The sequence below is a fragment of the Ambystoma mexicanum genome, chromosome 9, assembly GCF_040938575.1.
Source record: "Ambystoma mexicanum isolate Mex_15411 chromosome 9, UKY_AmexF1_1, whole genome shotgun sequence".
Lineage (NCBI taxonomy): Eukaryota > Metazoa > Chordata > Amphibia > Caudata > Ambystomatidae > Ambystoma > Ambystoma mexicanum.
This window is the reverse complement of record NC_090931.1, coordinates 1,354,621,533-1,354,636,445: the sequence shown is the minus strand read 5'-3', so window position 1 is coordinate 1,354,636,445 and position 14,913 is coordinate 1,354,621,533. Positions and strand designations below refer to the sequence as shown.

At 40.3% G+C, this 14,913-nt stretch overlaps 1 protein-coding gene across 2 annotated transcripts in view; it reads right to left on the bottom strand.

Annotated features, from left to right (window-relative positions):
* Positions 1–14,913, bottom strand: part of LOC138489128 (contactin-associated protein-like 5) — a 1,755,478-nt gene that overhangs the window by 99,758 nt on the left and 1,640,807 nt on the right. For both annotated transcript variants that reach the window (XM_069616764.1, XM_069616763.1), the window contains exons 17-18: positions 10,255–10,473; positions 1,428–1,667 (exon numbers count right to left, since the gene is read on the bottom strand). In XM_069616764.1, coding sequence (XP_069472865.1) covers positions 1,428–1,667; positions 10,255–10,473 — 459 coding nt within the window. The remainder of the gene's footprint in view (positions 1–1,427; positions 1,668–10,254; positions 10,474–14,913) is intronic.

The following is a 14,913-nucleotide window of genomic DNA, read 5'->3' as shown; positions in this document are numbered from 1 at the left end:
GAAAGGTGATGAGTCATAAGGAGGAACCAAAGCATGCACACATTTGAAGACTAAGCTGAAGAAGTGAAAGAGGAGACTAGATTCAAAAGAGAGCCAGGAGATAGAAAGAGGAGAAAACGAGATAGAAGTGCAAGCAGATAGTGAACAGCAGAGTTAATAGTAGAGTGTAAGGCCGAAAGTCAACAGGCCGGAAGCCCTATACCAAGAGCAGAGCAATAATTGAGTTGTGAAAGGACAACCACTAAAATAACATGTGTAGTGGCTTAGAGAGAGCAGAAAGGACACACTTTCTTTCCATTATAGAGTTGTATATGATGGGACCAAGCAGTGCTAAATATAAGTTGGGGAATGAAAGTGAGGAGTGAAAGCTCACACCAATGTTGTGTTGCCAGACTCAAAATACAATGGGCCTCATTATGAGTTTGACGGTAGCTGTGCCCTTAATAAGGGCACAGCTACTGCCAAACTCGCTACCGGCAGCGGCACCTGCAAATGGGCCATAACTGGCCCATTACGAGTTGAATGGGCCGGTAATTGCCCATTCGCGGGTGCCAGTATGGCCGGGATCCCGATCCCCCGATGGGGGTGGGGAGCATGGTTGCACTGGCACTGTTTATAACGGTGCCGGTGCAATCACGAGTTCTGCTCGCGGGTGCCGCTCTGCACACCTGGTCTGACCAGGTGTGCAGAGCGGCACCCGCGAGCAGAACTCGTAATGTGGCAGTATGGTAACAACTGCGCCAGTAGAACTACCTGCCACATTCGTAATGAGGCCCAATGAGTCATAAGTATGGAACGCTGCCTACTTTTACGAAGGTATCTTTATCAATAGCTGAAATGAAGGGCTACATCTCTAGCAAGGAAGAGGAACAAGGTGGATCCCATCAGCCTTTACTTTTACTATAACTGGCCAACCCGAACCATCATTCCCACAGGGGTTCCCTCAGGCGGGCACTGCACTGCAGTGATAGTTCTTGGATTATTAGAACCAATATGCATGCACGTGTATCCGAAACGGAGTGGAAATCAGTTACTTGGGCCCACAATGTGCGACATCCATAAGACCGTCCACTGGTGTCATGAATAAGTTGCACAATTTGTTTTTTTGCATGTTGAATTTGCATACATATTCCCTCATGAATAAACAATTATTTATCAAGACACTGAAGCAAGTAACACAATTCACACTTGCATCAATGAGACGTCAAGAATGGCAGTCTGTTGCCAAAATAAAAAGTTGGAGTTTTTTTTCCAAGGCGTTATAGAAAGCATCAAATAAAGGTTTCTCGCTAAAATCAATCAAATTGTCAGGAACATACCAGCTTCCAGATAATTACATCTTGCTTGGTTAATTGGAAATAAACACGTAATTATCATAAATAGACACATATTTTCAGTACATCTCGACCGGATTGGCAGCATCATACCTTTAGTACAAAAAGGCCCTTCATAGGCCGAGTTGGTGCAGTCACAGGAGGAGCTGTTGTACTTTTCGATGCATTTCCCGCCATTGTGGCACAGTTTGCCATAACTGCTGCAGTGCCCAGGGCAGCCCGGCCTGACCCCGGGAGTCATCCTTGCTCTCTCCTCAAGGTCAAGTGTCTGCCCATTCAAAGACAGGGAGCGCAAGCAGCCCAAGAATCCACCTTGTCTGGACGCTGTGCCTCCTACAGGGAGTGCAACAAACAAACATTGTTGGGGTAAGAAAGAGTTAACTGAATGTCAACTAACCTTTTACTTAGATTGGTGTACTTTCCCAAACAAATTAAAGGACAGCATCTTTCCATGAACACCATACACATCTGTTTTTATTGGCAGCAGCATTTCTAGCAGAAAGTGGTTCAGAATGAGGGAATATTTAGTCTTGCCATTAGACATAAGCAGTTTGGGCCTCATCACGAGTTGGAGGTGCAGTAAAATTGCAGCAGTAATAGTGTTACTGCCGCATTACTGCACCGCCCAATCATGAGATCAGTGGAAATAAAGAGGATACACCTCCAGTTCTGAGCTGAAGGTAAATCCACCAACATTCCGCTGATTTTCGGCACAATGACAACTGCGGAATTACCTTTGCAGTAATTGCACCGAAAATGTCCCATTGAGTCCAATGGACTAAAGAAAAATGGGGACTTACACTGCCACCACCACTTGTGATCTGGTGGTAATACAGCTGTGTCAATTGGCAGTAATGGTAATTGCATTGGGCAGTATTTCGGTGGATTCACACTCGGGATAATGCCCAACTCATGATGAGACCCAAATGTGTCTGAGTTATAAAAGCATTATTCAATGGGATAATCAAATTCAAACATATGTTGTAAATCAGGCCCGGTATGTTGTTTCATAATATCGCCAGGAAACATACTTTTTCTCTGTTATATACCAAAAAAGATCTGAAGCCATTTTTATTCAGGCCATGGATTTCTTTTTCTTTTTTTTTTTTAAATTGTAATATTGTTTGTATTAAAGTTTATACATTCCAATATAATGCAACTCAGAAAGACAAAAATACACATTAATTACATTTAATGAAAGAAGAGGGTAACAAGATCTAAAAATCACACTGACATAGATATTCTTAATTTGTTAAAAATAAGGAAATGAGAATAAACATAAGAAGGACAGAGGGAAGCAAATATGTAACTAGTCACAAGCATTTAACATTTCGTTAAGATGTGCCAATTCATTTAAAACCATGATGTTGGCCTTTTTCAAGTATTGCGGAATTCTAATGAGTAACAGGGATGGTTTACCTTGTAGCATATATAACCACAAATTGTCATTGTCTAAATGTTTAACATAGTGTATAAAGCAACAGAAGTGGTCTTTCCGAATACTCTAGAGTGAGGGGAAGATTATCATTAGGTCTTTAAGGCATTCATTGGAGTCTTGACAATATCTACAGATTGCATTTTTTTGTAGAACTGCAATGTGTAAGACTTCTGTCGTTTTTAGTAAGTTGCAACTAAAATGCATGAATGATTCAGTAAATCATCTATCGGGGCACTGCCTTAAGTACGATTGTAATGTTCCCCTGGTTTTACATTCTAGACTGATTTCTTTAGTTAACTAATATCTTTCTCTATTGTCATAAGTGTTTATCCAATCTGTGTCTAAAACTTTTTTTTTTTATTTTCTCTGGGGAAAGACACAGCATTTCAGTTGATATTTCAAAGGTGTTAATTAGGTGAAAACCATCTGTGTCAAGAAAGCAAACGGATTGGGACAATCTTTTCCAGTTAAAGCAGCCGCAAAGTGGAACAAACATCCAGCCTTACTAAGGCTCGAACCTAACTTCTTGATTTTCAAGAAGAAATTGAAAACATTAATATTCAGATAAAAACCTAGACTCCCAACTATGTAACTTTTCTCCTCAGTCTTGTTTTACAAGTTTTGTCTGTTCTGCGCCCTGATACCTACGGGCTCCAGCGCGCTACAAACAAATAAATAAAAAAATAGTAAAGAAATAAGTGGTGACATTATTCCAAAAGGAATGGAACGGTTTTCCTGTTCCGTTCTTCATTTGTGTTCCCAATGCAGCATACCGTCAGTCAGGGGAAGTATCATACGTTTTCAATATGTGAGCAACTTCTTCATCTCTACCAGCAACAGAATAGAGTTTAGTCCTAGTTCGAAACATAGAATACAATGTGGAACACAGGTGGGAAGAGAAAGTACCATCTTCCAAATTTTTGATTTCAGTTTGTTTAGTTCAATTTTCTCTAATTGGTTGTTGATTTCTAATCCATATGTTTGTGATGGAACAATATTGCTGGTATAGAATTGTACCAGGGATTGATGAGTGAATCGGCAAAATGGGTGTTTGATGTACTTCATTTTTCCAATGTTTTGGATCCCTTTAGACCAAAGGCTTTCCTTCACAATCTTAGATTCCATGGGTCTGAGGAGATTGAATCCCAGATATTTAAATCTCTGGGCAATGACTTAAAGTGTGTTTAAAAAATATAAAAATCCCAGTGTAGCTTAATACACTTGACTTGGATGAATGAATTGACAGGTAATTCAATTGTATGTATTCAGAAAAGCTGTTGAGTAATCCTTGTAAACCAATTGAATTTCTATCTATTAGCAAGATATCTTCTGTGTACGAAACCCATGCGCTGTGATTTATTGCACTTTTTGGGGCGATAAATGAAGCTTTCTCAAGGGCATCACCCACATCTGAAAGATATAGATTGAAGATGCAGGCTGTGAGAATACATCCCTGCCTCACACCTGATGCTGTTTTTATTGGCCTAGTTACTTTGCTGTTTGCTCCCAGTCAGACTTTCACTTGGGTGTCATTATGTAGCTGGATGAAGATGTCATGTAGGTATGATGGGATTCCCCAGGCAAGTACCTTTGTCCATAATGTTGCTCTATCTTCCATGTCAAATGCTAGACGAAGGTCAATGTTGGCTACTTAGAGTAGACAACTGTCTCCTGTGCATGTTTCATCAATCTTCTACTGAATGTACAGTCCACTTGTACAGTCCACTGGCATCAGTCCCTACTCCTTTTCTGAAGTCTGTCTGATAATGGTAGAGTCTCCCTGATGAGGTCGCCCATTCTTCCAAGCCCTGCATCGAGAAGAGCGATGGGTCGATAACACTCAGGATTTAGTCTGCTACCTTTCTTATAGATAGGAACGATGATTGAGGAGGACCATGAGTTAGGAAGGAGCTTGCTATCTAGTGTGTTATTTAAGAGAGTGTGGAGAACGCTCACCCACATATCTGGATTGTTTTTCAAGACGACGTTGCCTAGGCCATTAGGTCCAAGAGCTCGAGAGTTAGATGAGGATTTTATCATTTTTAATATACATCCTCGGGTCATGTCTTTATTCCAAGATGTGTTTGAGTGTGGATTTTGGAAGTTGGCACCTACCTTTTTGTAAAGTTCTGTGAAGTGGGTAAACCATGCATCCTCAGATATGAGGTTAATCATTTCTGTGGTCACATGTCTGGTATTTGTGTTCACTATGTTCCAAAAATGTGTATATTTTTTTTTGGTTGTATACTAATTGACCTTTTCTCAATTGACCTCGGGAGAATTGACCTCGGGAGAATTGACCTGGTTTAGAAAGTCAATTAGGACATATATGTGGGGGGAAACCACCCACACCCCCCACCCAATCCCCTTACATTATTTATAATCCAAAACCAACCCATTACATATATAAAATGATTAAAATAATATAAAGGTCAATTGTGCAGAAGATCAATTAGGACCACTATAATTAGGTCAATTGTGAAAAAGGTCAATTGTAAAAGGTCAATTTAGTTAATACAATTTTTTGAGTGATTGCATTTTTTCTCCATATGTTTGCGGTTGGAGGTGTCTGTGGCTTTTGATCCAATTTTTGTATGACTCTTTTTCTTTCCACAGGCATTCATTTTTTTCATCGCTTTTAAGTGGCGCTTGTCTTAGTGCCCTAATTGTTTTACTCATAAGGGTTTTCCTTTCTTCAATTTCTTTTATGTAACTGTGAGGCCGATTTCACTAGACTACTGTTTAGGGTATACGTAGTTTTTTCGATAACAAATGGTCAAACATTCTCTGCTGATAGGGTTTTAAATTTTTCTGGGTAGGTGGTGGCAGATTAAAGTCTTCAATCAACCTATTAATATTTTCCATGCACTCTGTATTCCACACAAGTCTGTTCTTTTTTGATTTAAGGTGAGGGTTTTGTATTATGACATTTTGGGTGAGTTTAACACATATTTATGAGTAATACTATTCAATAATGATCACTGGTCAAATTGTGTATGATTTCCATTTGTATTACTATGCAGAATATATTTTCTGTTACTATGATGTAAACGAGCAATGAGCTAGGCTAGAATTATCTGTGTGCCACGTGTGGTTGGGGGGCTGATCTCCAAATGTTTGACTGTTGGTAATTGTCATGTCCCATCAATCCCAAAAGTCTCTCCAGAGGGAACCATATACAATTAGCAGTTGAGTATGTTGATTGGTGACGTCTAGTTTGTTTCCCAAATTTATATTTTGGGAAAGACAATGTGCATTTAAGTCGCCAACCATGATTATTTCCGAATTTGGGTGAGTTTGTTTATACCCTCCAAGAAGTCTCTCTAATCGCTCTATCATGATGGAGAGATCACAGTGATTCGGATGCCAGTGTGTATTAACTAACTGTATATCTTGTTCTGCGATTTCGGATTGAATTCTTAGATTCACCCTTAGTAAACCTCTATACTCATTAGGGATTATGGTGGGCACAATCCCGAGGCTATGCCTGATTATAGTGCACAAACCTCCCGATGGTCTCCCAACGTTCACTCTGCAGGCATTCTGTTGAATGATTGTGTGCCCGTCCCAGACTAGTTGGTCCACTGCATTGGCCTTCTGAAGACGTAAAACAGGGTAGTTCTGAATGGAGGCTAGAATCCCATTTTCTGCATTAATTTATTGAAACCTCTGATATTCCAAGTTCCCACCATGCACGATTGCTTGCTAGTAATGTCTGTACATTTTGCCAGATTTGCATCAGAGCATGTTCCTTCTCTTACGGGATGATATACAGGATTTATGCCACAAGGTGGAGACAACACTGGCCCAGTTGGTCATATCTACGTTTTTTTTATTTTTTTTATGGCCGGGTATACCTGCCTATTAATGACATTTGGCTGATGTTGTTCCCCCTTTCTCTCTATTCTTTCTGTTTCCCTTCCCGTGGGGTTTTCATCAGGTATGGGTCCAATCACAAAACCTAAGTCACATATTCTTTTTCGCTCTGACAAAATGAGATCAAACATGATTCTTGAGCTGAGATGAATTATACATTTCCCCATGAGCAAAGCCATGCATTCCCTTGCATACGTGATTAAGTGAAAAGTCTCTTTTTATGAGAAAGAATCATTCAGTGTGGGATTTCTTTACAACTCAAGTTTCCACCATCATGTGTAGTGTAAATTCAGAGCCTGAGAGGCCAGTTAAGGCCTTATGGTGAGAATGAAGCTGGCTGATGTTGAAACCTATTGAAATATACAGGCCAGTTCAAATATTGATTTCCAACATAAGGCCGAGTGAAGGAACAACAATGAGCCTAGTTTGACTTTCCCAAAATGGACAGGTGCTCAAGTGGAGAAAAATGTATCTGAGAAGTGAAAACTGCTAGATGTGCCAATGCATTGCAAAAGACAGTTGTGGCTGAAAATGTTGTTTTCATAAACTATAAAAAGCTACCATTTCATTTTGGGAGACAGATAGCAGCATGTCACATTGACTTCAATGCAGCACAAGACTAGGATCCAGAAATCTAAAGTAAAGCCAGGCACTTTGCATTTGTCACAAATAAAACACATACTTTTCAACATTCAAAATGACATAATTTAAAACTACTTGTTGTAGTAGTTAACACTTGTTCCCTATGTTAACTGTGGCCTATTTGTGAATAATACTGAAAGTGAGCCTCATATCTTTTTAATGATTGCATTGAAGAACGATGTCATTCCTGAACAGTAGGCCCATATGCAATACAAAATGTTACATGGTAAAAACATTTTTTCAATTTAAAATGCTATTGTGGTTAGCTTGTTTTCCTCACTGAATTTAAAGCTATGTCTCTCTGAAACCCTGACCTCAAGACCTTTGGGCTGGGCCCACCAGGAAAAGCATGTCTGTTTTTCAGGTACAAATGCAAAGAAATACAAAGAGTTAGATCAACATTGTGGGAAGGTCAGATAAACCAGCCAACATAATTAACCTCTTGGACTAGCTTGACCCCAATAAAGTGCCTCTCGGAGCCACTAATGGATCTTCAAAGACTGTGTAGGAACAGGCATTACCAATAAGCAGCTGTTGAAGTCATGTGACTTATGAGAAAATAAACTGTCTGGATGTTCTGAAATGTGAAACTGAGGTTTCTATATTAATGTCTAGCAATCCAAATAGCATGTACACATTTTCCTTAATAACATGAGATCCGTACTTCGCAATGAGCTCATCCAGGACTCATAATAAAGATCACAAAATGACCGTCAGTTCTATCGATGCAAATATTAACCATATGTGATGGAAATAATTTGAATTAGGAAGGAAACCATGTTCCTGGCCTTATCTTGATTCAGAGGAACATGAAAGTTAGGGAAATTGATGCTTGGATTGTGAAGTGTCATATTTTAAACTATTTCAGCTAAGTAACAAACCATGAATAAAATAAAAGCTTCTTACTGGAAGGTCGTGCCAAAATAAAATTAGTATTCCCAGATTTGACATAAAATGTAGAATTCAAAAATATAGGTAGTTACCATGTAGTGAGATTTTGAGACATATAAACAGAATGTAAAAACATGCCATTTTGAAATGATGCATTTCTCCCCTCCTCCATTATGCATAAAACAGACCTCTAAACTCCTTGTCTATCAGCTGGCAGTGGGTGAACTGGTGGAGGTGTAGAAAGAGATGTCCAATCTGTAGCATGGGAATATTCATATTATGTAGGTTTCATCAGCACTATATAATATCAGCTTTCATTCTAAAGGGAGACAGAAGGCCAAAAAGAGGAAAGCAGACTGACAACAACAGAGAGCTGACAAAAAGGATGGCTGACACCCAGGAGAGCAGATATACAGGAGACCCTGGGACACTCGCTGGGGACTTTTGCCTGGAAGTTGTGAGCCCTATCTAAGAGAGGGGCCTAACATCTGGCTGGAGTGACCTTGTTGTGAATAGAGGCCTGAGGTGTGAGCTGCCTACCAAAAGAGGGTCCTACAATCTGGCTGGCCTCCTGAGCTAAGAACAGAGATCTCCCATGCGAGTAGATCTATCCCAAAGCTATCAATTGTGTGGGGAGCTACCTGCTTTAATCCCTTTCCATTAGTGGGTGGAGGGGGGCAACACTCTGTAGACCCTAGCCATATTTGAATAAAAATATCACTTAATTAATCCCCTTAGAGAAAAACACCATATCCGTTTTAACCGAAAGTGTGAGTGGAAGATGTTTTAACACATTCCTTTTCATTAGGGGTGCTCTTCCATTACTGGGGGGATAAACGTGTTATACCCTTAGCTTATTTAACCAAAAATATAATGTACTTAATTCCCATAGGGTCAGCTCCCACGGGTGATTTTTTTGTCAATATTTGAAATTGACAAACATTATCCCAGTGGAGTAAATGACTCCCGTCTTTAATGTAATTGGGTAACCTTGATTTCAAATCTTCTAATTCCACCTGTGTTTGTTGTGATAAATGAAAGTCTATTAAGAAATACAAGTTAGTCAATCGATGCAAGTAATTTGCATTTGTGCTTATTGTGTTCTGCCACAAAGTTTGTGGCAGGTGTTCTTGTGCTTTATTTATTATTCATTGTAGAAATGTAAATAGATATACACCATTATTTCTATACACCGGCCTGGTTTCTAGCTTATTGGTGATTAAGAGTGTTAGGGAGAATTCTCAGAAATATGTTAATTCTCTCTACCTTAGAGACCCCCAGCACCAGAAAGTTGGATTGCTGTAGTGCACCCAAAGGGTACTGCATACAATCTTGCCTAATACAGAGGGTATCTGCTGAATGGTGTTGTACAGGTTCGAGGCCTAACCAAATGTGAATCTGCTAAGTGCTTTGTTTTGTGACACCTTGATCGGGGGGGTGACTCCCTGAGTGTAGAGTGACCACCCAATAAACCGTGACAATCAAATGAAGAGGCCTATCAGACTTGGAAACCTAATGGATTGTATCATCCCACCAGTCAGGCAGTCCAATACAAGTCATCAACACTTGGATTATTTACAGAGACAACATGCTTTTCACATGGACGCCATGGACCCCAGAGGGCTCTGCTGATGATAGGCAGAATTATTGCATACAATAATTCAGGCACTTTCCATGAAGGTGGAAGCTCAATGTCAAATCAGGCATTTATTTATTTATTGCTTTATTGTATGGGCTACTAAATACATCATCATCAGGAGCGGAAAAACAGGTGGTATCTCAGTATAGCACCTTCTTTTAGCATTAACACATCACATTTAACGAAGAGTTTTGAGCTTGTCTTCCAAAATCGAGAAATGAAAAAGTGCATAGGACACAAGTGCATTGAAACGCAAGCATGTTTTGGATACAAACAACGATTATGGAAAAACAACAGGCTATTCCCACTTCATACTACAATACTAAAAATCCAATCAAAACATCAAAGCACACCATTTTTCATAAGGCATTCTGGTGTCACAGTTTTTTTCTTTTTTTGGATTGAAAAAGTAAATGAAAAAATATGGTGCTTACCTACAAAGAATTGGCTGTTCAATTGTAAGCGGAAATGACCCTCGGGTGGTGCCTGCATGACCTTTCTTGGAAGATTGTCAACTTGGAGCACTGTTTCTTTGATGTTCCTCTCGGCTCTAACATAATGCCACTGGTTATCATTCAAAGGTGTGGGCGACTGTACGGATATATTACTGGGGCCATTTCCAACATCGAACGAGAACATGATCACAAAAGGGGCTGAAAACAGAAACAATATATGTCTTACAAAATAAAATATTATTCGTATCGATAGCTTATTCCAATTCTTCTAAATGTGTCAAGTGTTGTTAAACTATAAGAAGAAAGCATATCAGGAGGTGAGCAATTATGTTTTGTTTATTAGTATTCTATTATATAAATCCACACACAATCCATAAAAATACATTTTGTCTTAAAGCCAATACTTTGTTCAATAGTTATGTGCAAACCTTGAACCACAAAAGTCACATTTCCTGAACTTCCGGGAGTTTTAGCAAGTCAAACTCACCGGACTACTCCAATAGTTCATAGACATTTCATTCCAGCAGTTGCAGGTAGAAACATTGTGATTAAAGTATGAAAGGTTCAGAGGTTTCAAGCCCAATTACATTCAGGTTCCCTATTGAACAGTTGTTAATAGCAAACATTATACAATTGGCATCCTGGGGGGCATTGTTATGAACGGGTGAGCAGAGGGTTTTCAGCAAGGTTACAGAACCTGATGTTTTTCTCCCAACATGATGCATGCATGCTCACTGTCTCCCTTAGCCAATATTCCACCGGGACAAAGTTCACTGTAAGATTCCATACACATTTTCGAACTACATTCCTTTCTTTCTAACCTATTCTTAGCTTGATTGTTTCTGATTTTACAGCGTTATAATGCACTGCAACTATGGGGGAGAAGTCTATAACAGCCTTTTTGCATGATATGCACCATTGATTTTGTCTCGGGTGCATAAATCAGTCGTGGGCTGATAATACCTGTTACAACACTCTAATGCGTCAATAGCCCTTCATGTACAGTTATTAACTGCTGCAGACAAACATACTAGAATTTAAAATTGCCTTAGAAAATAGAATTGATTGTCCTTGAACAACTGCCAAAAATATCATCAGCATATAGGTAGACTTAACAATTGAGGGTGTGCAAAGATTACTTATTCCTCAACTTGTGTCTGTTTAGGTAATGCAGAGCATATGTTCCTTGCTGATAAACAAAATGTAGGATCTTGCTGAATTTCAGTGGCTGAGCCACCATCAACCTGTTTAGGTACCTTTTGAAATCACTATCATTGTGTTCTACTGGGGAGTTTGAGACTGATCCTTCATTCAATGGTTAGCCATTGTAGAATTTTACAGCAGAATTGATGGCGTGTCTGAAATGGAGCTCTTGTGAGATCATTATTGGTATTTATTTTGCAAGAGTTCTAGTGGATATAATTGATATTAGCTCAAACAAGATAAGATTCTAGATCACAACACCTTATTTAATACAGCCCAGTTATAGAAATGGGAGGATCAGGCCCCGAACAGAGTGTCAGAAGCAGCTGACCACATGTTGTTTGCTCTCAGTACCACTTGATGCTGGTGTATTTGCTCATTTAAGGGTCCTTTCCTCAAGCCATCAGACCCGATTTGGCCAGCGTTGTGGGGAGCTGTTTCCAGGCTGAGGCTGTCCCTCACTGCTAATTGTTACATTCTTAATGAGCAGTGAGGCAACAAGGGAGTGATATTTGGTGAGGAGGTATGGCCCTGTGCACGGAGTCAGTGAGACCCTTGGTATTAGGCAAGTGGCAACACTCAGTTGGTTGTGTTTCTTCATTTGCTGCTGAAGACTCTTTTGTGTTCTGTTTGCGCCTCCTGCAGATTCACTGTTCTGCATGATGTCATGCAGTCATGGTGTTTGCCGGCTGTGAAAGAATGCACTATTTGTGGGTATTAAAACCGTTGCAGGTGACAGAGAAGGCCGTCTGATATTTTGTACTATTTACATGCCTGCAACTTCTTTTGACTGCTGGAACACAGCAACTCCTTTGGCTCTATGTGTAGATGTTATCACCCCCTACAGCATTACTGGCTTGACACTGTTAAGATTGGTAACGTGCAAGAACTGCTTAGCAAGTAAGTTGGCTCAGCAGGGGAGGGGCGATATGTATAACCTGTGGAGTAAATCTGTTCCAGAGGAACTAATGTTAAGAGGTGCTGCTGACTTGAGTGGTGCAGTGGATTTACACACTATGACAACAGAAGTGTTTTTGAAGGAGCTTGATATATCACTAGCTCCACCTGGAATGGCTCTGGTTGCACGGACTGCGCTTGAACCTCTTGTGTCTTCAGTGTTGGATTCATGAAACAGTGGCTTAAATCAAAGTCTTATCAAGGACTTAAACACCAACATGCCTGAGAGAGCCGGAGGGAGCTCCCAGTGACCGATTCTTCTATCTCAGTTGCTCAAGTAAGTTCTGTCCCATTAAATTGCTCTTGTGCGGATCAGCGACCTCCCTGCTCTGACTTCATGCAGAGTCAAATCATTGGTGATAACAAACTGGGGGTGAACAAGGCAGAACATATTGGTGATATGAAAGACAATGCTATGAAAGCAAGAGTAACTTTGGCAGCGAACCAAAGTAACATTGTGGATTTCTTCTCTGCATCCATCACAAGCATGAGTAGTGAGATTAGACCTCCAACTAAAAGTAGAATGAACCCGCTTAAAAATGATCATGAGGTATGTTCAGAAAGTAATTACATTACAGAAGGGCGCATCCTAGAGGTTGAATCTTCTGAGAAAGAATTGCTCGATAGAGAGAGTAATTGCTCACTCGCGGCCTTAAGGAGCGGCCTCGTTCAAACTATGGCTAATCCTCAGGAAAGCTTGTCAACTGATGAACTGCTTTCTATTCTGACCGAATACTCACCTGCACATAATTCAATGCTACGCATTGCTGGAGCATTGCAGGAATCGCTGAAGGCTAATCAAACTTTGCACATCACCTTCATAAAACTGGAGGAAGGAAGGAAATGACTGACACCTCAGTGCTTGTTCGACTTCCATATTCATTCGCTGAGCTGTGTGTTAATAGTACATGTGAAATGGTGGCACATACAATTCAACTGAGCGACATAAAACTGAAACTGGAGCGAATCCATGCGATACTTTTACAGCATAGTTGTGCACGTCTTCCAGTGGCCAGAACGGGCTTGCAGCTTCCTACTGATGACATGGTCGGTTCTCTGGCTCTGGAGTCCCCCAAATTCGGGCAATCTTCCGCTACCAGCAAATAGCCTATGGTGCCAGGAGTCGAGACAGAAAGTTAAAAGTGTGCAAGCTCCTGATATATTAGCCGGTTCGGCAAACACTCTTACTGTATATGGTACGGAATACCTGTCCCACTGAAGCCATGTGAAGATCGACAATCCAGCCAAAGCTAAGTGGAAAGCAAAGAATGGTCAGAAGGTAATAGCGGCGAAGCAGATTAGGAAAAAGGTATTTTGAAAACGACACTTTCTGGCATCACTGATCGAAGAAAAGTAAAAAACCGGAGCCCAAGAAGTCCACCTTCTGTGAACGTTTACAGGAGCACACTGCAAAGTCTATTACTGTTGCACTGGCAACGGACCTATAAGGAAATTTCAGCCAAATACTCTGTCCCATTCCCTTTTAAATTCCCTCTATTTATATTCTTCACTCAACAAGTAATCAGTCAAGTAGTTTGATGTTCAGTACTGGCAGTGTTAATGCAATAGAGCAGACAGAGCCTTCACTGGATGCAAATACATGTGAATTGGCAATACAAACTATGGAACCACTTATGGGAGCAGGCTCACTCCTTTAACTTCTTCCATTGCCCTTGATACTAGATGTGACTTTTCTGCTAATTCTACTCCTAATGATGCTCCTATTACATCCAAGGCTGGATGGAATCAGGCAGAACCGGTTCCTAGTGCTTCTACTCCAACACTCCAACACGTTCTGGGATGACTGATGGTGGTTACAGTTGTCCCTTATGGCCTTCTTTACCCTTTGGGCCACATCCAGACAGTAGGGTACTAAAGGATCTGGTCTCACTACATAGATGGTTTCGCTGATAAATATTATCTTTTTTAAAAAGATGTACTTGATCCTCCTCCATAGGCTCACCTTTAAGAGACTCGCAAGCCAAATTGTGTTTTGAGAGACAATGCTACTCTAATTGGTCATTTTTGTCAGTTTGCAGAATTAATATTGGAGGAGTGTAATGTACTTGTAGAAATTAGGATCTCCATCCCAGCAAAGTTTTAAAAGTTGTTCTTTGCACTTGGACGAACGCAATCTTAGAAATATGAATGTATGGGTTAAATAGCAGTTCATCAATAATGGATACACCTCAGGGTTGTTTCCAAAGTATCTGTTCCAATTTCCCAACCCGAACTGGAAGTCGCAGTTTCTCTGTCTTACACTGACTGGAGAGATTGCGTACATTCGCTCCAATAAGAATGTGAGACTAAAGCCATGCTCATTGTGCAAAGAGGCTAACATGCGTCAAACTACAGAGCACATTGTGTTGGCTTGTCCTGCTCTTTCAGATATAAGAAGTGATGTTTTTAGTAAATGTGTTCAGAACATTACGTGGTTAACTACGTGTGACTTCTGGCATAGGGTCGTGAGGGGCCAAG